Source organism: Sus scrofa, chromosome 1, assembly GCF_000003025.6.
Source record: "Sus scrofa isolate TJ Tabasco breed Duroc chromosome 1, Sscrofa11.1, whole genome shotgun sequence".
NCBI lineage: Eukaryota > Metazoa > Chordata > Mammalia > Artiodactyla > Suidae > Sus > Sus scrofa.
Genome location: NC_010443.5, coordinates 146,012,681 through 146,037,414, shown reverse-complemented (window position 1 = coordinate 146,037,414; position 24,734 = coordinate 146,012,681). Strand labels below are relative to the sequence as shown.

At 51.8% G+C, this 24,734-nt stretch overlaps 1 protein-coding gene across 1 annotated transcript in view; it reads left to right on the top strand.

The window, feature by feature from the left end:
• ATP9B (ATPase phospholipid transporting 9B (putative)) overlaps positions 1 to 14,440 on the top strand; it is a 205,873-nt gene extending 191,433 nt beyond the window's left edge. The window contains 4 exon segments of the mRNA XM_013985712.2: positions 4,012 to 4,120; positions 10,133 to 10,190; positions 11,195 to 11,398; positions 13,901 to 14,440. Of these exon segments, the coding sequence (XP_013841166.2) occupies positions 4,012 to 4,120; positions 10,133 to 10,190; positions 11,195 to 11,398; positions 13,901 to 14,037 (508 nt within the window). The 3' untranslated portion in view covers positions 14,038 to 14,440.

Genomic DNA, 24,734 nt, shown 5'->3' with positions numbered 1-24,734 from the left:
ACTTAACCCACTGCATCACAGTGGGAACTCCAGCTCTGAGGTTTTTAAAGTGCTGTGTGGCGTGATGAGGGACAGGTGATACATCCTCGTTGTGGGAGCAGGGAGCCCCCTCTTGAAGCCTGCTCCCTCCTGGAGGAACAGCATTGATCCTGGTGGGATGAGACCTAGCAGCAAAGACACTGAGAAAAGAAAGTGCTGGGACAGGGCCTGCCCTTCCAGGACAGGCTCTGTGCGTTCCTGCGACTAATGGCACTCACCCTCAAAGATGGCTCGGGAGCTCAAAAAGGCCACAGGAGAGGAGGGCAGTGGGTTGTGCCACAGAATCTGCAAAGCTGGTCGCTTCTGTTAGATGTGATGATATGGGCTTCCCTCTTCCTCATCCTCTGTGGCTGCACCAGGAAGACGAGTCAGGGTGACCACCGATGTGCAGTGGAGGGGAAAAGCGCCCTCTGACGCCCTCGTCCCTAGCTGCCGTGAAGCCACGTGGCCTCAGAAGATGTCAGTTAGCCCCCGTGCCCAAGCACTGTTCTGAGTGCCATCCCATCCCCACTGCATCCCTAGGACCCAGGCGTGTTGTCCCAGGCCCTGTAGCCCCCGTGTTCCGGGCTCCGGGCCCACAGGAGCCCCGGCCCCTCTCTGGCCTCAGCATCCAGCCAGGTCAGCAAGGGCGAGCCCGTGGGCTTTTTCCCGCAGCATGATAGGGGAGGCGCTTATGTGCCATTAGCAGAAGCGGGCAGTGCGTGAAGATGCCAGAAGGCCCTGCCACGTGGGGTATGCCCAGCTCTCCTGCAACAAGGACTCACCCTCACCCCTGTGTGCCCAGAGCCTGGACCCCTGTCACCCCAGGCCCTCTGCCAGTTCTCCCTCCTCCCTTTCCCGTGTGGCTGGAGCAATTGTCTTCTTGTGAGGATTAGAGTGTTTCCTCCCCCAAAACACACGCTGACCCCCCCACCCAAGTCCCAGTGGGTCAGCACCCAGACCTGGCCCTGACAGCCTTACGGCCCCCACACCAATGCTGGGCCAGAAGCCACACGGCCCAGGCCCTGGTCAGGACTAAAGAAAGGCTCCACCTGACAGTGTGGTGCCCAGCCACCTCCCGGGTCCTGGCCAACCTGTCCTTAACCTCAGCAACATTTAGGGTGCTTCAAAGGAAGGAATCCTGAGGGAATGAAAACCTCCAGCTTGTCTTTCTGTTTTCTGTTGCTTGAGTCTTTACAATAATTAACACAGAAAACACTTGAAATAGCAGAGAATTTGCACAGAAGTGCTGCTTCCATCTTGAACTTGCCCAGTGCATTGCTTCCTTGGAAGCCAAAGAAAAACATAACTATGCTCACCTTCTTCCCATTTACAAAACCATGGGTTTGCAGCTTTAGGAGTTTTTAAGGGACTGTGGTGATTACTTTTTAATCACTGCCCAGGGTAACGAAATTACACCTCAGGCCCAAGTTCATTCTTCTCCTCTGTAGCCTAAGCTCTCTTGACATGAGCATCTGTTCCTTTTAAAGCTCTCTTTCATACTGGACTTGATTGCACATTTTGTTCTAAGTTTCTCTGCATGTCCATTACTGAAATTAGGTGTCTGTAAGTCTTTTAAGCCTTAGTACCTGGATTGGGTAGGAACGGAGGAGATGCTTTTAAGTTAAGCTTCTTCAAAAATAAATAATAGGAGTTCCCGTCGTGGCGCAGTGGTTAACGAATCCGACTAGGAACCATGAGGTTGCGGGTTCGGTCCCTGCCCTTGCTCAGTGGGTTAACGATCCGGCGTTGCCGTGAGCTGTGGTGTAAGTTGCAGACGCGGCTCGGATCCCGCGTTGCTGTGGCTCTGGCATAGGCCGGTGGCTACAGCTCCGATTCAGCCCCTAGCCTGGGAACCTCCATATGCCGCGGGAGCGGCCCAAGAAATAGCAACAACAACAACAACAAAATAAATAAATAAATAAATAATAAAACAGTTTTTCCATCACCCTAAAAACAAATATAAAGGACTGGGCAGGAAGCAATGTGATGTTTTTATCAAATAAGATCCAACCAGACAAATTACTGCCCTTTGAAGCCAGTGGAAAAACTGGCTCTAGAAACAATAGGACAGTGGATGGAATTCAGCCCCCACCCCCGTTGTTGGTTTTGTCCCCGTTCATGTCACACTCTTTGTAGGGGTTGATGGCCCAGGTGAGACACCACCTGGACTGCTCCTGACTTTCTGGAAGCAGCCCCTGTGCCTTATCAGGCCCACCTGGCAGCACGCAGCCCACCCACCCCCTACACTTAGCCTACACTAGTGTTTGCCCACCTAACTGAGATTCTGGGAGAGGCTGTCCCCACCCCCCCAAAAAGCCGCCCCTAGCAAGATCCTTGGGGAAGCACCACATGCCACAGCAGAACACGGAAGGTTCATTAAGGCCGACTCAATATCGTCAAACCAAATGTCTCCGTTGCCCAGCGCCTGCCCACATACCATGTTCAGGCAGCATACTTGGGGACGTGGTGGTCTGCACTAGCCGAGGTGTCCCTCAAGAGAGGGCAGCAGCTCCCAGGAGACGCCCCCAGGTCACCTTGTGGTCTGAGTTCCCTTGGGCACAACATGTATGAACTGTTCAAGAAAATGTTGGCAAGGTGGGCTTCATCAAAGCCAGTCCTCACTCTTCTAAAGACAACAGTAATCAAGTAAAAAGGCAGACTGAGAAAAAATATTTTCAGTATGTATATCTGATTAGAACTTTGTATCCAGAATATTTAATGAGCTCCAGACAAGTCAATGTTTGAAGAAAAGGCTAAAGATTTGAACCCATTACAAAAGAAGTTGTAAGAATAGCCAATGAAAAGATATTAATGACTCAGTTACAGGAAACAAACTTCAGCCCTCAGAGCTAGCACTTGGAAGCCTGCTGAGTGGCGCCTGGCCTTTACAGTTCCTGGCAGGAATGCAGATGCTGAGGCTACAGAGAGCGGTGGGTTGGTTTTTATAAGACCAAACACACCCTTACCTACGACCCAACAACCCCCTCATCTGGTTTACCTGTTGCCACAGGAAGAATGTCCGTCCTTTATTAATGGCAGCCAAAGCCTGAGTAGCCCAGACGCGCACTGCTGACGGCCAAGATCCAACCGTGTCACTTCTCCCAGCCCAGAGGGGCAGCGGACACAAGGCCCACAGCGTGCTGTCCAGTCCCTGGGACTTGCAGGGAGCAGGCCAGCCTGTGTGCTGGTGATGGCGGGGACTGGGGGTGGTCGGTGGGGTGGTCGGTGGTGGGGCTGAGAATTCAGAGAAGCTGGTGGGGATGTAAAATGGAGCGGCCACTCTGGAAAGCAGCTGGGCAGCCTCCTATAAAACCAGACATGCAGCTGCCATGTGACCAGTGCCTGCGCCCCATCTGAAATAAGTGAAGCTTCATTTTACAAAAGAACCTGCACAGGGAATGGTCATAGCAGTTGTAGCAATCAAGCTGGGAATGGCCCAGCTGCACTCTGGGGAGTGACTGGGGTACGGCACTGGGCCATCCTCAGCACCGGAGTGGCCTTCTACGGTCACACCTCATGACCCTCCAGGGATGTGGCCTGAAAGAGGAGCCAAACCCCAGGGTCACCTGCTGATGCACACATGTCACCCTGAAGGGACAAGTTACAAGATGAACATATGAGTGGTTGCCGGGGCCTTGGGAGTGGGGGAGAGAACCTGGCTCCAGGGCCCGGTGGGGGTGGGTGCTGTGTCGGACGTGCCTGTGGGCATCCTGGCCGCCAGATGCTACCACTGGGGGAGGCTGGTCAAAGGGCCTGTGGGGTCTCCCTGCGTTACCTCTGATAACGTCTACAGTGATAGCAAAGTAAAAGGTTTTATTAAACAGGAAGAGATTGATTCCATTTATGGCTCAGAGACCTTCTCCCATGATGCGTGTCAGATTAAGTTTTAGGACAAGACTTACTCGGTTGCCAGCTTGTTTCTGTTCTCTTTAGGGTTTGAACCATTGCCTCTGGCTCAAGGAGTGTAACCTCCCTCTGCTTCCGCTCCAGGTACGCGACGGTCTACACCATGTTCCCCGTGTTCTCTCTGGTGCTGGACCGAGACGTGAAGCCGGAGATGGCGATGCTGTACCCCGAGCTCTACAAGGACCTCACCAAGGTGCGGCCCGTTAGCCCCCAGAACACCCACAGAGCCGCCCCGCTCTAGCACTGGTAGCACACTGTAGCCACCTGCAGAACCTCTGGGAGTTTAGCGCCCAGTGGCTGAGCGCTCACTCCACTTTCTGGGCAAGGGATGAATCTGAGCTGGGGCTCCACCCACTCCCGTGGCCCCTGGGCAGGGCCTACTCCCCATCCACGTGGTGCAGGCTCAGCTCCAGCAGCTAGAAATCCCATAGTCTGGGATTTCCTGCCGTGGCACAAAGGATTAAGAATCCAACTGCAGGAGTACCTGTCATGGCTCAGTTGTTAGTGAACCCAACTAGCATCCATGAGGATGCAGGTTTGATCCCTGGCCTTGCTCAACTGGTTAAGGATCCGGTGTTGCTGTAAGCTGTGGTGTAGGTCACAGACGTGGCTCGGATCCCAGGTGGCTGTGGCGTAGGCTAGTGGCTACAGCTCGATTGGACCCCTAGCCTGGGAACCTCCATATGCTGTGGGTACAGCCCTAAAAAGACAAAACAAAAAAAGACCAAAAAATATATATATATATATCCAACTGCAGTGGCTCCGGTTGCTGCAGAAGCTCAGATTCCATCCCCGACCTGGCAGTGGGTTAAAGGATCAGTGTTGCTGCAGCTGAACTCAGATTCAATCCCTGGCCCAGGAACTTCCATATGCCATGGGTGCAGCTATTTATTAAAACAAAACAAAACTCCCAGAGTCTGAGCAGAACCTCCAGGATGCCCCAGTCTTCTCTAGTTGTGCATTTGAGGATTCTGCCCGAAAAGGGACAGGCAGTCAGCGTCTCCCCTGGACCTGTAGCTGTGGTTGGGCTGATGCTACCGAGAGAAAAGTCCCCTCCCTGAGACTGCACGGGACAGCCCAGCGCTGTGCTCTGTTAGGATTAAGTATCCCTGGAAGAACCTTTAAATCCTACTTTTCATGAAAGCATGTTTTGTAGCATGGAAAAAATGCTCCCTGCATGGAAGCCAAGCCCAGCTCTCCGGACGCCAGCTGTGGTGACTTCAGAACCTTCCCACACAGAACAGAATCCACTCACCTCAGTTAAATTCCGATTTCCAGCTGATAACCTGAAACGATCGCCTCAGATTTTTAGGGCTGTTGTAGTGGGGTATTGTAATGGAGGAAGAATTAAATCAGGTGTTGCTAGTACAACGGGAGTCAGCCAACCTCCAGCCAGGCCCAGAGGTGCTGGGCAGTCCTCAAGGAGATACTTGGATTCGATGGTGTTACTGCAAGGTTCTGATGAGTTTAAGATTGTAAGGTCCCTTGGAAAAAATATAAAATGCTCATATTACTTTTATAATCAGGGCAAAAGTGAAGCTGGTTCAACAGGGTGGTATCAAGTAAGATAAAATATCAAGCATTGTACTTGATAATGAGATATAGACATAAAGCAAATATAAAGCATTATTAGCATAATGAAGGTATCGCTTGTTGTGAGTTTTACAAGTAGAAGAGAAACTGTGGTTTAATATCCTAAAATGATAGCCACCATCATTCTGTAAAACAGAAGAGGAATGATGATTCAAAATCTACAGGAAGCTATTGTGAATAATTATAACTAGCAGATTGTGTGTTTTCTTATTTCCAAAAGCCCCAGTTTCCTTCACAAATGTGAAGGAGAAACAGGCTTTTCATCAATATAAACTAGGTGAGCTTCCTGAACATAGGTACTTGAGGCTGATGGCGTTAAGGTCACCAGGTCAGCCCAGGTGATGCTGCTGGATGGTCCAGGCAGGAGGAATTCTCAGGAGGACTGCATGTAAATGTACCCACAGTTACAGGACAGTCCTTTTCACTGCTTCCAGGGATTTTGGTTATGCCCCCTAGAGCTGTTCTTTGTAGGTGGCTAAGTTACTCTGGTGACAAGAGAGCACAAGGTCACAAGCTCAGGAGCCAACCACCTCCAGCTGTAGCCGCAGGTCAGTACATCCGTGTGTTTAGCTGATACACTTAACCTTGGGGGTGTCCAGAAACCACGTCCAGTTCTGATTAAGCTGTGTCTTGTTCAGGTGCCAACAATAGAATATTTCAGGATCCTAAAGTCAGGACATCGTGCCAGAATTGTTTTGACAAGAGTTCAGTCACTTATTTTCTCTGAGATCTATGCTTTTTCTTCATAGTCTATGTTCCTTTATACATGGAATACACTTTAGAGCCTTTGAAGCTCTAAGTAGCACTAAGGTACTCAGCCAGTCACCTCGATAAAAAGTGAGCATTTTTCTTGAAGCTTCTGCACCTGCAGGCATGGACACGGGAGCGGCTGTCTACTTCCACTGAGCAGATGAGGGAGGGGCTGGGCCAGTTTCACAAAGAAGCAACATTCCCTTCCTCTCCCCAGCCCATGTGTTGTTTTCATTCTTTCCGGAAGAGGAGCATCTGCACAGTGTTCTGGTGTCCCCTCTTCTTCTGGGGGCTCAGTCAGCTATAAATTATTAAGCTTTACTCCTGATGAATCCTGTCGGTTCTGATTTTCTGGGTGCTGCCAGCAGGAGAGGAAGCCACATGCTCACCCCTGTCCTAGCTGCAGAGGTGACGCCATTTATCCTTTTATGAAAAGCATCAGAGCCCGAGCCCAGGATCAGGACTTATGTGACCGTGGTGAGCTATGCCAGCCCGTGTGGTCTTGAGTAGTTCAGATTTGTAGCTGTGAGTTCAGTTACCAATTCATAGTGTTATGTTAGGGATAAGTTAAACCACTAAGTACAGAGACCTGTGAGTAATAGTTGTGCTGATTGTCATGATGCCAAGTAGGTGATGAACAGTCCTTTGTAAAATTCCTTGAAGCCTTTAGGCAAGAAACTATCAAGGCTACTGCACAGTTTTTATTTTCTGTTGAATATTCTCAAAATGATTTTAACTTTTGAACTATGTATTTATAGCCTTTTATAATTTAAAAGATAATTGATGAAGAAAGGGAAATGAAAGGTATAGAAATTAGAAAGGAAGAAATAAAAATATCTATTTACAGATGCCGTGATTGTGTGTGTAGAAAATCCCAAATAATCCACCAAAAAAAAAAAAAAAACAACTCTCCTAGACTACTAGTAAGTTTAGTAAAGTTGCAGGATACAAAGAAAACAAATATGTTAAATTATTTCTAATTTTATATGGTAGCAACAAACAATCAAGATCTGAAGAAACTTTTAAACACTGTTTTAAATAGCATGAAAAAGTGAAATACTTTCGTGTAACTCCAACAAAATATGTTCAGGATCTTTATGCTAAAAACTGTAAAACCTGCTGAAAGGAATTTTAAAAAGACTTAAATGAATGTTTGTGGTTTGGGAGATTCGGTGTTGTTGAATATTGACAAGCTGATTCTAAACTTTATATGGAAAAGCAAAGGAAATAGAATTACCCAAAACAAATTTGAAAAAGAGCCAAGTTGGAAGACTCACAGTACCGAATAGCAATCAAGGAACGTGTCCTGGCAAAGGACAGACGCGTGGGTCAGTGCATGGAAGAGAGTGCCCAAGCGTGCAGCCACTTATGTCAGCCAGTCTTTGACCAACACGAATGGAAATCCGCCTTCTTAACAGGTGACATTGGGCCAGCTGGCCACCTGTTGACCACAGCCCAGGTCTTAGATATAAGTTCAGTTAACATGCGCCACAGACCTAAGTGTAAAACGTGAAACTGTATATCATCTAGAGAAAATATAGAAGAAATTGTGCATGATCTTAGGTTAGGCAAGGAGTTTTTAGATATGGGGGTCAGAAACATGATTCATAAAGGAAAAATTGATAAATTGGACTTGCAGCTTAATTAAAAATGTTATTTCTATGAACTACATTGTTAAAAAAATGAAAAATATTTGCAAAAGACACTTTTGATAAAGGACCTGTGTTTAGAATATATAAAGAACCCTCAAAACTCAAAAAGAAAACTCCCCAAGTCTTTAAATGGGCAAAAGACCTAAACTGACACCACTCCAAGGATGATGATGTACAGATGGCAAGTAATCACTTTTATGAAAAACGCTCGATGTCATTTTTTATCGGGAAATTGCAAATTAAAATGAGACACCACTACAGCCTATCAGGATGGCAGAAATCTAAAACGCTGACAGCACCACATGCTGGCAGGAATGCACAGTGGTAACAGCACCTCTGCAAGCTGGTTCGGCGGTTTCTTGTGCGGTTAAGCATACCCTTACCACATGACCCAGCAGGCCTTCTCCAAGGTGTTTACTCAAGAGAAATGAAAATGTAAGTTCTCTCAGAATCATGTGTAGAAGTGCTTGTGGCAGTTTCATCATAATTGCCCCAAAGTGGAACAGCTATTGTCCTTCATCCAGTGAGGATGCAGCCGTCAATGGAATAGCATCAGCAGCAAGAAGAAAACCCCCAGCAACATAGATGAATCGTGGATGGGCTTTGCTGCACAGAGGCAACCAGACTTAGAAGTTTGTGTGACCCCCACTTACCTGGGAAACACAGGACTGGTGGACAGAGTGGGGGGGTTGCCAGGGGTTGCGGGGGAGGGAGTGACTGGAGAGGGGTGAGGGGACCCATCTGTGGGCAGATTGCTGGGCCTGTGCCTGCACCTGCATGAACCCACAGGCCCGCCCACCCCGGAGCAGGAGTGCAGACTTGACATGGGCTCCATGCACAGGACAGGAGTGGCATATACATAGCAGGGTGGGTAGGGGGTGCTGGGCTGAGCTTAGTGATAGGAACCAGGCCTCCTATGGGAGGCAGTTGGGCTGGGCCAGTGTGCATGCAGGGCTGCAGCTCTTGGCTTGGGGCAGAGATGTCAGGGCCCGTGTTCACCAGTCACTCCAGCAGCAAGGAGACTGCGTGTAAAAACCACACAGGAATCGGCTGGAAGAGCTCCTGGCAGCCAAAATCGAAGCAGGTTGACACCTGAGTAAGGGTGGTGCTAGGTCATAACTGGAGATGAAAGAAATGCTGGCTCCTGTGCTTTGTGAGGAGAGCACATGCCCCTGAGGAATGCTCTCAGCCATGCATTCTCAGCTTGACACTGAGCTGACCTCAGCCTGACTTGGGTAAACACCCAACTGCTGGTGTTCCTCCAGCTGCAAGTGGGAAGGGGTCTGCCTGCTGCGAGAGGCCGAACCTCAAGGGAGGGGGGCAATTCGAGGAGTGCACATGACAAGCTTCGACACCCGTGGCCCCCACGGCCTCAGTGAACCCACAGGAGCAGATCAGGGTTTGGTTTGTGACCTGGGCTTCCTCCTTAGAAACGTCTCCAAAAGTGTGGTCAGAGCAGATGCGGCAGAATAAAGGGTGTGAGGGTTACTGTGAGAGAAACCCTTGTTTGCATTGGACTTACCTATGTGACATCTTCTCTAGAAGGGATCTTGGATTTAAATCCTGACTTCAGTTGTGGTAGACTGTCCTTTTTCACTAAAGAAACTGAGAAGCAGCAGGAGTTCCCGTCGTGGTGCAACGGAAATGAATCTGACTAGGAACCATGAGGTTGCGGGCTTGATCCCTGGCCTTGCTCAGTGGGTTAAGGATCCAGCGTTGCTGTGAGCTGTGGTGTAGGTCGCAGATGCAGCTTGGATCCTGTGTTCCTGGGGCTGTGGCTGCAGCTCCAGTTCAACCCCTAGCCTGGAAAGTTGCATATGCCGCGAGTGCAATCCTAAAAAGACAAAAAAAAAAAAAGAAAAAAAAAAACCCTGAGAAGTAGATAGAGGAAAACTTATTCCTGAGAAATAAAGCGAAGGGAAGTTACCTTGACGACACAAGAAGTTTTTGTGCCCTGGCTTATTTAAACATTTATGCGTGTCGATCCTGGGTTACTAGGAAGCCAGGGAGTGGAGCACTGTGGCTTAAAGGTCACCAAAGATCCAATACAGGATTCCAACCACTTTACCATAAACCACATGGAGTGGGTGGCTCGGAGCACAGGCAGGAGGCTGGATCAGTATTTGGACTGAGCTTGGGGACAGGGGTATTACACAGCTTACCCATACCTAGTGCTCCACCTTTAACCAGCTCTTCCACTGTTTATCCAGGGGAGATCCTTGTCCTTCAAGACCTTCCTTGTCTGGGTTTTGATCAGCGTTTACCAAGGTAAGACAGGCCCTACTTTCCCGAGCTGAGAGTTGGAGTTCTGTTAATACTGTTGTCTTGGGAGTTCTCATTGTGGCTCAGCAGTAATGAACCCAGCTAGTATCCATGGGGATGCAGTTCAATCCCTGGGATGCCTCAGTGGGTTAAGGATCTGGTGTTGCTGGGGCTGTGGTGTAGGCAGGCAGCTGTCGTTCAGATTCTACCCCTAACCTGGGAACGTCCATGTGCTGCAGGTGAGGCCCTAAAAAGCAAAACAAAACAAAAAAAAACAAACAAACGAAAAACAGTATTATCTTCACCTCCCGGTTATATTCTCAAAGCTGAACATTTAGGAGTGCCTGGGTGGCTCAGCAGGTTAAGGATCAGGTTTTGTCACTGCAGTGGCTCAGGTTTGATCCCTGGCCCGGGAAGTTTTGCATGCCGTGGGCACAGCCAGAGAAAACCAAACGGACCATTTCCTCAGCAGTTGCCTGTTGCCTTCTATTTATATTGTAAATGATATTCCAGCAACTGGTCCTGCAGGCCTCCTCATAGTGTAGTATGGGTGGCATCCTTTACCCAAAATCAGGCCTGCTTTTAAAGAAATGACGATCCAGAGACATTTAATAGGCGCTTATCACTATCTGCCCCACAGCATGGCTTGCTTTCTTGGTGTGATAGCAGGATTTGGAGAAATCTGAGTTATGCCATCAGTAGCCAGCTGCCCTTGACTTGGTGTGAGGGTGATTGTGGAAAGTGTCACTAGTGACGGATCCGGGAGCTTACGTGAAACGCATGCTGCTACGCTGGCTGAACTGCTGCTTGGCTGTCCTCCCGAGCCCTCTGCCCACCCACATCTCACTTTATTCCTAGTCCGGGGTTCAACACATCCTCAATCAACATGAGCATGAGTTGTTAGTGTCACTTAGCGGCTCTGTGATGGCCTTGCCACGGCTGCCATAGCAACAGAACTTGAGCTCCACACGGGCCAGCTGCTGAAGCCCCCCTCACTTGCTGTTTTCCAGGCGGCATTCTCATGTATGGGGCCCTGGTGCTTTTCGAGTCCGAGTTTGTCCACGTGGTGGCCATCTCCTTCACAGCCCTCATCCTCACGGAGCTGCTGATGGTGGCCCTGACCGTCAGGACGTGGCACTGGCTGATGGTTGTGGCCCAGTTCCTCAGCCTGGGCTGCTATGTAGCCTCACTTGCTTTTCTAAATGAATATTTCGGTAAGTTGCTTTGAAATCGTCTATTATTGGCTTTTAAACATTTTTCATTTTTACATCTTAATACATTATCTTAGATTGCAGATCACAGTAAAACCCCCATCAGTCAGCTTCACAACACAGAGGCTTATTTTTGTGGAAAGCATACACTCCTCACAGTAGTAAATAAAATTGATGTTTCCACTGTCTCAGCTTTTAAAGAGATTGAAGTTGTTTGGAATTCTCCCCCCCAAGAGCTCATATCTGTCCCTTTTCCTAATTGAAGCAGCTGACGCCACAGGAGGGCTTCCTGGGTGGAGCCAGACCCCAGGGCCATGCTGAGAGGTCACAGAGCCTTTGTGGCCTCTGCCGCCCGCAAGCAGCCCAACTGCCTGCATCCTGCGCACCCTGTCACATTGCTGCCCTCTTCTCTCCTGTCCACACCTGCTACCAGCAGGGACCCTGGGAAGCAGCCTGTTTGCTAGGGGTGAGCGCTGGGCGCAGGTGGCAGTGGCCGTGGGCATCCCTCACTCCACAGACAGAAGAGGCACTGACCTGGGATGTGCACCCCGCTCCTGCACATGACTGTCCTCAGCCCATCCGTGACTCCTGCTGCCCATCCACAGCTGGTGCTCCAGCCCACCCTCATCCTACCGCCTTATCAGAGCCAGCCCCACGCTCCTCTGTCAGAACACTCACCCAAGGCAAAGCCTTGCTCCTTGAAATGCAAAGTCGGCGTCTACTTCCTGTCCCTAAGGCGAGCGGCCTGACCAGAAAGACAAGAGCTCCACGTTTGTGTCAGTGGAGGAGAGCAGTCCGTGCACCATGAAGTGATTGTGACATCCAGACACCGTATTTTGAGTGTACCATCCTCCTCACCAGGACCCTACAGTACAAAACCAGTGTCTGCCTGGCAAGTTTCAACAGGAGGGATTTACCAGTTTTTTTCCTCTTGCATAACTTTAGCATCTTATAGGTGGTAGAGAAGTGAAAGGAATTCCATCATAAAAGCAGAAGTTGGATGAATTCACATTCAAGTACCTAACACAGTGGTGAATATAGAGCTAGAAAAAAACTCAAAATTCATGGTTTTGTATTAAAAGAAACATTCATCAAAAAAATAGCTGTGGTGCAGAAGAAATGCTTATTTGCAGATTGCAGTGTCTTAGCTATTTTGTTTTAAGAGTAAACATCTGCTTTCCCGTGTGAATGTGAATTAGTGCCCGTCTTATTCTCACGGCTCTTGGCTCCGGCTGTGCCTCCCCCATCCTGGTGTAAATAAATGCACCAATTACACAGCAGAGGTCACCCTGGGGAGCAGCTGGCCGGTCGCCCCCAGGCCCTTGTGAGTCCGGCAGAGATGACAGGAAGCAGAGGCCCAAGCACCCCCCCAGGACCCAAGGAGACATGTTCATGCATGGGGTTCAGGACTGGGGTCCCTCGAGGTGCCTCGTGCATGCGGACAACAAGCAGGTTTTGCATTTTGACACTAAGTGGAACTTTATAGGTGTCATCCAGACGGGCGTGTTTGTTTCCAGGCAAGATACAGAATCTGTTACCGAGTGCAGTTGTCCCAGAGGGTCTTGGGGCTGGCTCCAGACAAGGACAGCAGCCACAGATGCAGCCTGGCCCACAGTCGTCTTTGCTCCACTCGCAGGTTGAGCACGTCCAGCACCCTGACACCCCAAAGCATGTCCATCATGTCTTAGCCCCTGTTTTGTCTGGAACAGGTACAGGCAGGGGGTCTTGGGTCAGTGGAGTTGTCACTTCTTTCAAGAGTGTAGAAATTAAGAGAACAACATTGACCGAGATGCTTAACTGATGAGAATTCATTGTTTCTCCTCTGTTTGCTGTGGGCTCTACCCGCCTAATGGCCGTGCAGTGGCCCTGGGCCCTGTCGGGGTTTGAGGCTCATCAAGGGGTGGGTGTGGGGTGTCCCACATCCACTGACGAGCACTCATGTCTGTAAGGCAACTGTGTGCCTTTTAATTTTTGTGGTTGACCCCCTGAAGACACTTTTGGGGTTTTCAAAATGTGGTTTCATATAGCATGGGACCCCACGTGCACCATGCACTGGCCAGTGAGTGGTTCCCTGCGCTTTCCTGAGCCCCCAAGTCCCTGACTCCCACTAGGGAGATTCGCCCCAATTCTGGTGACATCCTGCAGGAGTTTCTCATTTTAGTTTTGAACACATGGTCCAGCTTTGCATCTGGCTCTTCTCACCCAGAAAGGTGGGCCTGTTACTGCGAGGTCGCCAGGGGTGCGTCCTCTGTCCCAGAGACTAGGGGCTTGGGGGCAGGCAGGCAGGGACAGCAGGGTGGCTGGTCCTGCGGTAAGATAAGGGGATGAGCCTGGTGGTCCACACCAGTCACAGGGGTTCCCTCAGGGGGCACTCGGGTCTGAGTCCTCTGTCCAGAGTTCATGGTGCCCTCACAGGGAGGGCAGGGCTCCAAGGGCACAATTCAGAGAGGGCCCGGGTTCTCTCCAATCCGGGTTCTTACTCCTGTGCTGGGTTTCTTTCTCCAGATGTTGCCTTCATCACGACCGTGACCTTCGTGTGGAAAGTGTCAGCCATCACCGTGGTCAGCTGCCTGCCCCTCTACGTCCTGAAGTACTTGAGGCGGAAGCTGTCCCCTCCCAGCTACTCCAAGCTCACCTCCTAGGGCTGCACACCTGCCACAGACAGGCCAGGCCCCGGGACCACTGGATGTGGCCGTGCAGCGGCCACTGAGGGACGCGAGGAAGGCCCAGGAGGGAGCCCCAGACTGGGCGCCGGGGACCGGCCGCGCCTTATCCATGCAGGGGCCAGATGTCCTTCCTTTCTTTTTTTATTGTTTTTCAGAATTTAATTTCTACATCGCAGCAGCTTGAGTTTCTATTGAGAATGAGCCCTCGTCGTCTCACTGCTGCTGTAAAGCGTTCATCTTACTCTGGCACACTCAGCACTCGGAGAAATGAAAGTTTACTTAATACGCTGCTGTTTCCTAACATTCAAATTCTTTCTTTGATGTCATGATAGAGAAAGTCATTCCTTCTTAACTCAAATAAAGTCTAGATGCTGTCACAGCCAGGGTCTGTGCTGCCACCCTCATGCCTCCCAAGGGTGCTTACACGCTCCTCAGGCCCACAGAAGCCACGTGGCACAGAGAGATGAGTATGCACTGTAGCCACATGCTGCTCAGGCCCCACTGTTGGCCAAGCCTGTTTCTGAGCCTGCTTCTTTTACATCTGTAATGTCACCCTTAGACTCCCAGCCACTCCATGTCCATATGCCACTGCCTGGTACTCAGTCATCACCACGCGCCTCCCTGATGTTGGGTGGGAAGCCTGCCTTGTCTCCCGGCTGGGGCACAGGCTGCTGTGCTGTGGACAACCCGGGGCGGCTCTGGGGCTGACTCTCGGGGCACCTGCTCTCCCAGGGGATGGGGAGTCTCTGGGCACTTTGGGCTTCTCCACCCAAGGGCTGCTCCAGGCTGTGGGTCTGTGGTCCCACACCAGCTCCTCCCAGGCCCCCCCAAGCCGCAGATGGAGGTGGGCAGAGGATCTGCTCCTTGGCCCACCTGGACCTTTCCTGGTGGCCGTTCCTCCACCCCCCACAAGGTGTCGCTGTTGCAGCACCTCTCAGAGCCACTGGTTTGCATGGACCTGCATCCTAAGGGAGCAGCTACTGCTCAGCCCCAGAGGGGACTCTGGGAGAACTGATACGGTGGGGGAAGAGGTGGCGGGTGAGGAGGGCTCAGGCTGTGCCAGCCCCATTGCCCTGAGAAGTCCCTGGACATTTCACGCAGAGAGAGAAATTGTCCTCCGCAAGTGTGATAAAGGCAGAGAAACATGAGGTCAAGGTCAGTGGGAGGGTGTGTGTGGGTCTGTACATGTTCACAGGCAGTAGAGGACACTCAGCTGGGTGGTCAGGAGACATGACTGATGCAACGTGGATGGCAAGTGTGAGGAGCCTGGCCTAGAATCAGGTTCTCAGGTGGGTGGTGCCACCAACCCCAGGAACGCAGCCACATTCCGGGCGCTCAGCCTGGCTGGACCACAGTTCAGGGGTCGCTGTCTTGTGGGCCTCCCAGTTCATGACACGAGCCCCCTGGGTGACCTCAGTACCCAGGGCCCAGTGCTTGGACGTGTCCCCATCCTGGGACAGTGATGTCAGGTGTCATCTGACACCTAAGAAAACCCTAGACCAACAATGAAGGAGGGGGAGAGACTTGGCCTCTGTGAAGTTTTAAGTGACCTGGCCCGTGGCTACATCCCCACCCCATGCAGGTAAGATCTGGGGGGACATGGGGGGATAGGGTCACCAGTGCCCTCAGGCCAGGGTCAGGCTTTGTTCCCCTGAAGCGCCACCTCTCCAAGGCGACCACGCATGCCGTTCCTGGCGAGGGGGCCGCAGGGCAGGCCTGGAGTGTCCTCAGTCCAAGGTGGGAGGGGTCCTTCCCAGCTCTGCCTGGCCCCGTGGCCAGGTCCACCCCGCAAGGCCTGCAGCTGCCAAGCCCTCAGCTCCCTTAACACCTGTTCTGGACAGTCCTGTGTCCCCCTCACAGCCAAGCCTGGACTGCTGGGAGGCCGCCCACCAGTCTGGGCAGGTCCATACCCTGGTGGGACCTTCCTGCATGTTCTCTCCCAAAGCTCCTTATCTTGGAATCATTTTCCACTTGGAGCAGTTGGCGTCCACACAGGAGGGGCTGTGCTGGGTTCCCTGACTCTCCACTAAATCCTCATCTGTCCTAGTGTCCCTATGTTCTGGCCGTGGGGAGCTGGGCAAGGAGCATGTGGCCTGAGTTTTGGAGTGGGGCTGGGATGGGCCCAGGGCAAAACAGGCAGGTGACACCAATTGGTGACCCGAGGAAGGGGGTGCCATAGCTACTTTCCTGATGGCCCCAGGTCGCGGGTTTTTTGGGACCAAGCAGGCCCTGCTCCTCCAGCTCCTGCAGGCACCAATAAACAGGAAACGCCTTGGCCACTGGCAGCAGCTGTAATTGCAGGCGATTCCAGAAGGCGGTGCTGGAAGCTCAGAAATGCGGCGTGGCAGCAGCAGGTCCAGGCTGCTTCCTCTTTGCTGAGGAATCAGGGTGTCTGTCTCCTTGGGCTGGAACAGTGCAGAAAGTGTGGTTCCCCGAGGACCTGGACTTTGTCACCTGGAATAACCTGCCTGCACCCACGGACGTCTGGATATACGTGGCGCCTTCCCCTGTGAACAGCCATGTGGCTCCTAATCCCTTCAGGGAGACCTGCCAGCCGGCCCCACCTCCCCCGCCCATCCTGGGCCACAGCCCCCTTCCTGATGGAGGAAGGCTCCAGGTGAGTCTGGAAGGTTCTGTCCTTAAGTCTCAGACAGTGGCTGAGCGGAACCGGGGGGCCCAGAAGGACCGGATCTTGTATCCCTTTTCCTGAATCTAAAAACACTCAATAGCAGAATTTTCCAAATTTTATAGCTACATGATTTTAAAGACAGAGGAACCCGCCACCCCTATGCTGTTTTCCAACTCTGTTCCTGGAAATGGCTTCCAGGCCCACCCACCCTCACCTCTTGGCCTCAGCTGGAAAGGGGGATGCCAGCCAGGTCCCTGCAAGGTCCCTGAGGATGTGGGACCCTCGAGGCAGAGGCCCCCACACTTGCCCTGATGAAGCCTGAGTGGCACAGTCCTTGAAGACAAATGCTTTCAGCATTTTGAAGGTCTGTTCCCCTAAAGTCGACCTGGACAGGGGCCACAGGACTGCTCTGCTGGTGGCTATCAGGATCCTGGCTCCCAGGAGGCCACAGAAGCTGAGTCCTGCGTGTGGCAGGGCCCTTCAAGGACACTCGTGGATGTGGATGGTCACCACCTGTCCTCTCTGCCAGCAGCATCTGGGTTTGGTCCCAGGCCATTGAGGCTCCCACCAAGGGCCACTGGCCACCATGGGACATGTGGTGTCCACTTCCAGGGAGGCGGGCACCCCTGCAAGGAGGCCAGGACCTACATCGCCCCTTGTCCCCCTCCTCCAGCTGCCTGAGCTCTGCCATCTGTCCCCTGGTGCAGTGGCTGGTTGGGTCTGGAGGGAGAGCTGGGTTCGAGGCCAAAAGGCTCCGGGCTGAGGCCTGGGCAGGGCTTTGGAGCTCCAGGGGCCAGAGAGCAGACACAACTTCTGAGCAGAGGAAGAAAAGGCTAAACTCAAACCGGCCTGGGAGGCACGCACCCAGAAGCCAAAACACAGGGCCCCGTGAGAAGGATTCCTGGGTCATGGTGACATCCCCCACCACAGCGGAGCCTCTCCCCCACTCACCCCCACCCCCCAGCAGAGACCAAGGGGCTGTCCCAGGCAGGGTCCCAGGTTCCGGGTGGAGGCCTTTGGGCCCAGGATCCACGTGTCGAAAAGTTCCCCGCTGGGTTCTGGGGGAGTCAGGAATGACAGTGTCCAGGGCCACCATCCCCTGCTACCCCTGCTCCAGGGGAGACCCTCACGCCCCTCCCCAAGTGTCCTGTCATGCTCCTGGCTGTGGCCACACCACTCCGACCTCTGCCTATATCCTCACGCCTGGGCTCTCTGCATGTCTGTGTCCAGATTCCCGTCCTGGTTCTGTGAGGACACCTGTCTCACAGCCTCTAGGATAGCCTAGTCCTAACTACTTGCATCCACAAAGACTGCTTCCCAGTCCTGAGACTCTGGGTGGACAGGAGTGTGGCCACGGTCCTGCCCAGCCATGGGTGACACCTGGGCACTGTGGTATTGTTCGTTCAATAGCAAAGTGGCTCCTGTCACATCACATCAGGCTTGTCTCTTCCCAACCTGAATGTGCAGCACTGTTACCGGCCAAGCACAGACGGTTTTAAGTCTATGATGTAATAGTGGGCCAGGATCTGGGGCTGTGGCCTCATGACCATGTTGTGCCAGGGACCTCCTCCCCATGTCCAGCATCCTGGGAAAAGTCAGACACCTGGGTGGTTAAGTGGAGCCTCTGAGTTTAAACTTGGTTCCCAGGACCTGCTTTGTGGTTTCTGTAAAGCCCGGGGCTTCTTGGCACAACCGCAGGGGGCACCATCCACACATAAGTGAGCTGACCATGAAGTGTTCAACTGTTGTCTCAGGCACCTGGACCCTATGTCCATCAGACACCGAGATCTTCTTGTCCTGAGTGGCCCTGATTGTCACTCCCTGATTGTCACTCCTTGGTCCTTATCAGCAGGGTTCTCTGAGCATCTGGAGGCTGTTGTCATGATGATGACTTTGGGGTCTCATTCCAGGAGAAAGGTTGCTGTCATTCTTACTATTTTCCTCAAACAGAAGCAGGAAGGCAGCTGTGCCTTCACTCAAACCTACCACTAACTGGACCACATCTCACAGCCTCTGCCCCAGCCTGGAAAGTTCTACTGTTGTTCACAATCATAGAACAGAACAACGAACAGATGTCAAGTTTAACTGGCACACCCCCCCAGCCCTCCACCCAAGCACTGCCTTGGGACAGATCCTGGAGAAATTCCTGGAGGAGGTCCTGAAGAAGGTCCTGGAGAAGGTTCTGGAAAATGTCAGCTGGGCCAGGGAGGGGATGTACCATCACCGCCTTCCAGCCTCTCATCTCGTCAAAGTCCTAGGAGCTGCTCTTGTTTCTTTATGGAGCCTGTTTTCAGTCCCCATGGTTGTGAGGCAGTAGCACCTGGGGCCCCCTGGGGAAGTGACAGCAGCTCCCTGGAAGTGATACTGACAGACCGTGGGTGCATCCAGCGACCGACCCCAGCTGGGCTGTCCATTCCTGCCCCCATCAGCCACCTCTAGGCATGAAGCCCGTGGCAGGACCCTCAGCAGGGCTGAGGGCCCCTTGTGACCCAAGACTCTTCTTCCCACTGAGTGGCCGCCTCCTCCCAGCAGGGCCTCCCAGGGGACCAGGGACCTCCCCCCTCATGGGCACACATTCTGGGCCACTGATTCCACACCCGCACTGCTGGGACATTCTGACTGCCTCTGCCCACTGTCCCACCAAACACTGGTTCCCTCAGGAATTCTCATCCTTCTCTCCCCTTCTCTCCTTGGCCCCCTGACCGCACCCTCCCATCCCCAGTTTGTGATCAAATGGTAAGAAACTGAAATGGCAGCAAGAAGAAAGCAGGTGCCCTGGCCAAGCACTGATCTCCCTCGTCTGCCAAGTGGGTCCAGGTTTGGGCTCAGCTGGGGGTGGCCCAGGGCGTGAGAGACCAGGCACCCGTGTAGGCCCCACAACACAGGGGCAGGTGACAGAAAGGGGCCCGGGCTGGATCTGGAAGCAACGCTCAGAGGGGTCGGGGGGATCCCAAGTCACAGCCAGTGAGGCAAACCCTCCCTGGAGGCCCCCGCAGCCTGGACTCCCACTCTCCAGTCACCCACCCACCCCACCCTGACACCCAGCACCTGGTCCTAAGGGTCTGCAGGATGAGCTGTCCTCAGAGCCTCTAGCCCGGGGCACCCATGTGAATCAGGAAACAGGGTCACCATGGTGGGGACAGGTGGACGGGCAGGTAGACAGCCAGCTGGTGTGCCTGGTGGACACTGCAGCCATTTCAGTGACACTGCCCCTTAGGCTGGTGGGTGAGCCACTGGGCTGCAGACCCCAGCCTCCTCCCCTGCTGCCCTGACCCCCAGGCCATTGTGGGCCCCATCACACTGCCTAGGAGGGGCCGCCAAGGCTGGCTCTGGCCCACCTGGCAGCTCTGTGCCCAGCTTGAGCAGAGATTGATCTGGAGGACACTTTCATGAGGACCAAGGGTGTGAGCTCAATGTGCTGATCACACAGCAACGATGAGGGGACGAGAGACAGAAACAGAGGGACAGGGACAGGCAGAGGGACAGAGAGACAGAGGGGATAGAGAGACAAGGAGACAGAGGGAGAGAGGGACAAGGAGATGGGGACACAGGGGAGGCAACCACAGAGCTCCTTCTGACCAGGACCAGAGAATCCTGCGCTGTTTCTTAGCTTCAGCCAGGCCCTGAGCCCCTGCAGGTGCCACACTGCCTTTTGCTCCCAGGCCCAGATGATTTGTTCTCGTCCTGTGCCGTGACAGGCACTGCATCTTCTCTGAAGTGGCTCCAGCTTTGAGCTGACCGCACCCCAGGAGCAGCAGCCTGGGGCCCCACCACCCCTCCCCGCTGCATCTGCACCCCTGAGGTTAGGCTGCTGGGGCCCTGAGAGGTCTCCTCCAGGGGTGAGTCCTTGCAACCTGAGGCTGGTACAGCAACACCTACAAGGCCAGCACCAGCCAGTGTCCCCAGAGCCAAACCCAGGACCATGCACAATCCTGAAATCCACTCCAGAAGGTGGGGTCTCAGGGGAAACCTGCACTGGTGCCCAAGGCAGGGAAGGTGGAAACAACTGAAGCCCCGCCCCTGGCTGAGCAGACGAATGTGGCTCATGTCCCCAAGGGAATGTGATTCAGCCTCGAAGAGGAAGGAAATAATGACACAAACCACAACCTGGATGAACCTTGGAGACGTGACGCTGAGTGAAATAAGCCTTTGCCAAGGGACAAAGCCTGTGACCCCACGAACAGCAGGGCCTGGACACAAAAGCAGGTTCACAGAGAATGGACGGGCGGGAGCTAGTGCTTCTTAGGGCCGGGTTTCCTTCTGGGCCATTGAGAAAACCCTGGAGACGGTGGTGTAATGGCTACACACGGGGCGAGTGTGCCTGACGCCGGGACATATACATGTAAAAACAGTTAAGATCGTCAATTTTGTTATGAGTATTGACACAATTTTCAAGAAGAAAAGCACAGTGTAGGTGCTCTTGCTGTCTGGGTGCCTGGGGCGGGGGTGTTGTAGGGGGAGTCCCGTGGGCTGTGCTGGCCATCTGGCCACAGCTCCCCCTGCCCGGAGCCCCCCTACCCTCCTCCCAGGGCCCCAGCAGCCCAGGCTCTTGGGTGCGGATTTGAAACAGCATCTTCCCTGAGGGTTCATGTCCATTTATGCTTTGGCGAGATGCCACTTCCTGTTTCCAAGAAGGAAAAAAGGCCAAGCGGGCTTGTAAAAAGCCGCCTTCTGCTTGGACATCAAACGATTCAACACAACATCTCGATGAGTTAAGTGTAAATGAATCAGAAGCACATGGATTAAATTTCCCTTGAAATACACTCTGGTTTAAAAATTAATGGAAAAAGTGCCTGGCAAAACTTGTTTAGAGCTTTATTGAACCAAAAACACTTTAAAAATAGTTTGGGAAGCTCAGCAGACCCAAGCCGTGGGTAGATTCCACCTTGCTGGCTGGGGCAGAGCCCTGTGCCATAGCCTGTGCCAGAGGGCTCCTGCGCCCAGCCCCTCAGGAAAACTGCCCCGTGTGTAAAATGAAAGTCAATTAGAAGAGAAAAAGGAAGTAAGAACAGCCTCCCTGTCTAAGGCTGGTGGTGAGAATGGCTTGCCTTGGGTTGCTGCTTAATTAAACAGATTTGGAGTTCCCGTCATGGCTCAGTGGTTAACGAATCCGACTAGGAACCATGAGGTTGCGAGTTTGATCCCTGGCCTCACTCAGTGGGTTAAGGGTCCGGCATTGCAGTGAGCTGTGGTATAGGTGCAGATGTGGCTCGGATCCTACATTGCTGTGGCTCTGGTGTAGGCTGGTGGCTACAGCTCCAACTGGACCCCTAGCCTGGGAACCTCCATATGCTGTGGGTGCGGCCCTAGAAAGACAAAAAGACAAAATAAATAAATAAATAAATAAACAGATTTGCTGCTAGAAGACTCTTATTACTGTTATTATTTTGCAAAAGGGAAGTATTGCAAGTCCACAGGGGCAAACCCCAAAACAAGAGATGGAACTTATTTTCCAAGGGCCAAGGTGGTGGTCAGAGAAGATGCTGTGATGGCCAAACAGAGGAACCCAAGGACCCCTCTCCTTTGCACACCCTCTGACCTCTCAGAACTAGAGCAGAGCGCAGGACAGGCTGACATGTGGGCCTGAAGCTAGCGGGTGGGCATGAGTGGGGGAGAATCAGGTAAATGCTGAGGACCCGGCCCAGTGCAGGCCATGCCTGCCTCCCTGTGGCTCCTTTTGTATCTGCCTCTGAGCCGGTCTTTTCTGTGTTTATCCTCCTGGCCGTGTTTAGCTGCTGTCCCCTCTACCTGCGATAGCCACCCGCCTCCATGTGATTGGGAAGTCTTGAGCTGTGGCAGACCCCACATCAAAATGGACTCAGAGAAAAAGGGAAATGTCCCTTCACCCACAAGAGACACTCAGAGGTGGGCTTTCAGGTGATCAAGGCCCACAAATCTGCCACTGGATGTGGCCTTCCTTCTCAGTCTCCATGGGCCTGGCTTCCCCGGGGTGCTACAGGCTTACCCCCCACAACCCCAGTGGCTGCAGAGGCACCAGGAGGAGTCCTCAGAAAGCAGGGTGGCCTGTGCCCCACATGGAGGGGTCCCTGGGCAAAGTCACCTACACTGGAGAAGAGGGGCCTGGAGGCAATTGTCCCAATGCATCAGAGTCGCTCCCACCAGGCTGTCAGTCAAGCTCCACAGCAGGTCTTTGGAGGGAGCACTGGGTGGGCATTTCATGGGCCACAGGCATTTGAGGGAAGGAGACAGGGTAATGTGACCCAGCCTGGTATCCTGGAAGGAAATAGACATTCCCTGCCATTTGTGTTGATTCCTTGGAGCTGACATAACTTAGTGCCACAAACAGGAGGCCTTAGACCAATAGAAACTCTCACTCACTGCTCTCTCAAGACACCAGCAGGGTTGGGCTCCCCCTGAAGGCTGGAAAGGGAAGGCCTCTCTGACTCTTCCTGCTGGTGGTACTGGCATCCTCAGTGTCCTTGGCTTGTAGCCCCAGCCCTCCCTCCATCATCTCCTCTTGTGAAGACAACAGCCACACTGTGTCAGGCCACCCTAATGATCTCCTCTTCACTGATCCCATCTGCAAAGACATATTTCCACAAAGGCCACATGGCTATCAGGGCTTAGGACCCCAACACCTCTTTTGGGCAGACACAATTCAACCCATGACAGTATGGCTCTGAAATAATTACATTTATTGAGCAATTAGTAGGGGGCAGTCACTGCTATAAACATATGTTTCCTTGTTTAACACTGACAGCAACCCTAAGATGTGAGGACCTTTATAATGGGCTCCCATGGGTGTATGTACACATCACATTAAACAGAAACTGTAACTGAAGACAGAGGAAACTATAGAAACTAGAATCAAATGGAAATTCTAGAGTCAAGGTATAACAAGGAAAAGACTCACTAGAAGGGCTCAACAATGGTTTTGAACTGGCGAAAGAAAGAATTAGTGAAATTGAACATAGGCCAATGGAGATATGGAAGCTAAGAACAGGATGAGGGGAAATGAAGAGAGCCTTAGAGAAATGTAGGTACCATGTACCAGCTCATGCATAATGGGGCTCCTAGAAGGAAAGAGGAGAGAGAAAGGGAGGGAAAATATTCAGAGCAATAATGGCTGAAAACATCAGAAATTTATTGAAAAACAATAATGTACACACCCAGGAAGCTTGACGAATGATAAATGCAAAGAGACCCACCAGTTGATGCATCACAGTGAAAATGCTGAGAATCAAAAACAAGAGAAAATCCTAAAAGCAGCAAAAGGAAATGGTGTCACTTACAAGGGGCCCCCAGTAAGACTGCCCCCAATGAGACTGGCCTTTTAGTAGAGACATGAAAGGACAGGAGGCAGTGGGTAACATAGTCAAAGTGCTCAAAGGAAAAAGAAAAAAAACCTGTCAACCAAGAATCCTATACTTAGCAAAGCTATCTTTCAAAAATGAGGATGAAATGAAGATTTTCCCAGATAAACAAAAACTGAGAGTTTGCTGCTAGTAGACCCACCGTACAAGAAATAAAGGAAGTTCTTCAGGCTAAAAGCAAGTGACTCCAGAAGAGAAATTGAATCTACATGAAAAAACAGAGTGCTGATAAAAGTAATTATGTAATTTCATAAGGCAGTACAAATGTATGTTTTCCTCCTTTCTTCTAATAACTGATTTAAAAAGCAATTGTATAAAATAATATAGATATAATGTAATGTTGGGCCTATAATTAGTGGAAATGTAATATATGTGTAATATTTTCATCAAAGTACTAAGGCAGTAGGTGGAACAGAGCTGGACTGGATGAAGGAACTGACTAAAGATGGTAAAGGAATTACAATTCCAATGTACCATTGGGTTTACATCATTACTATTTGTCATTTATATAACATAATACCATTAAAGGGGGGGAAAGGAATAAACCCACATAGGATTGATGTTTATGCATATCTCTGGAAACAAGCTAGTAAAAATGTGAAGCTGATTGTGATGTTAAAATATATGTGGTGAACCACTAAAGAAATAATTTTAAGAGTAGAAAATCATTAAAGAATTCATAATGCTACATTAGAAAACATTCACTTAAC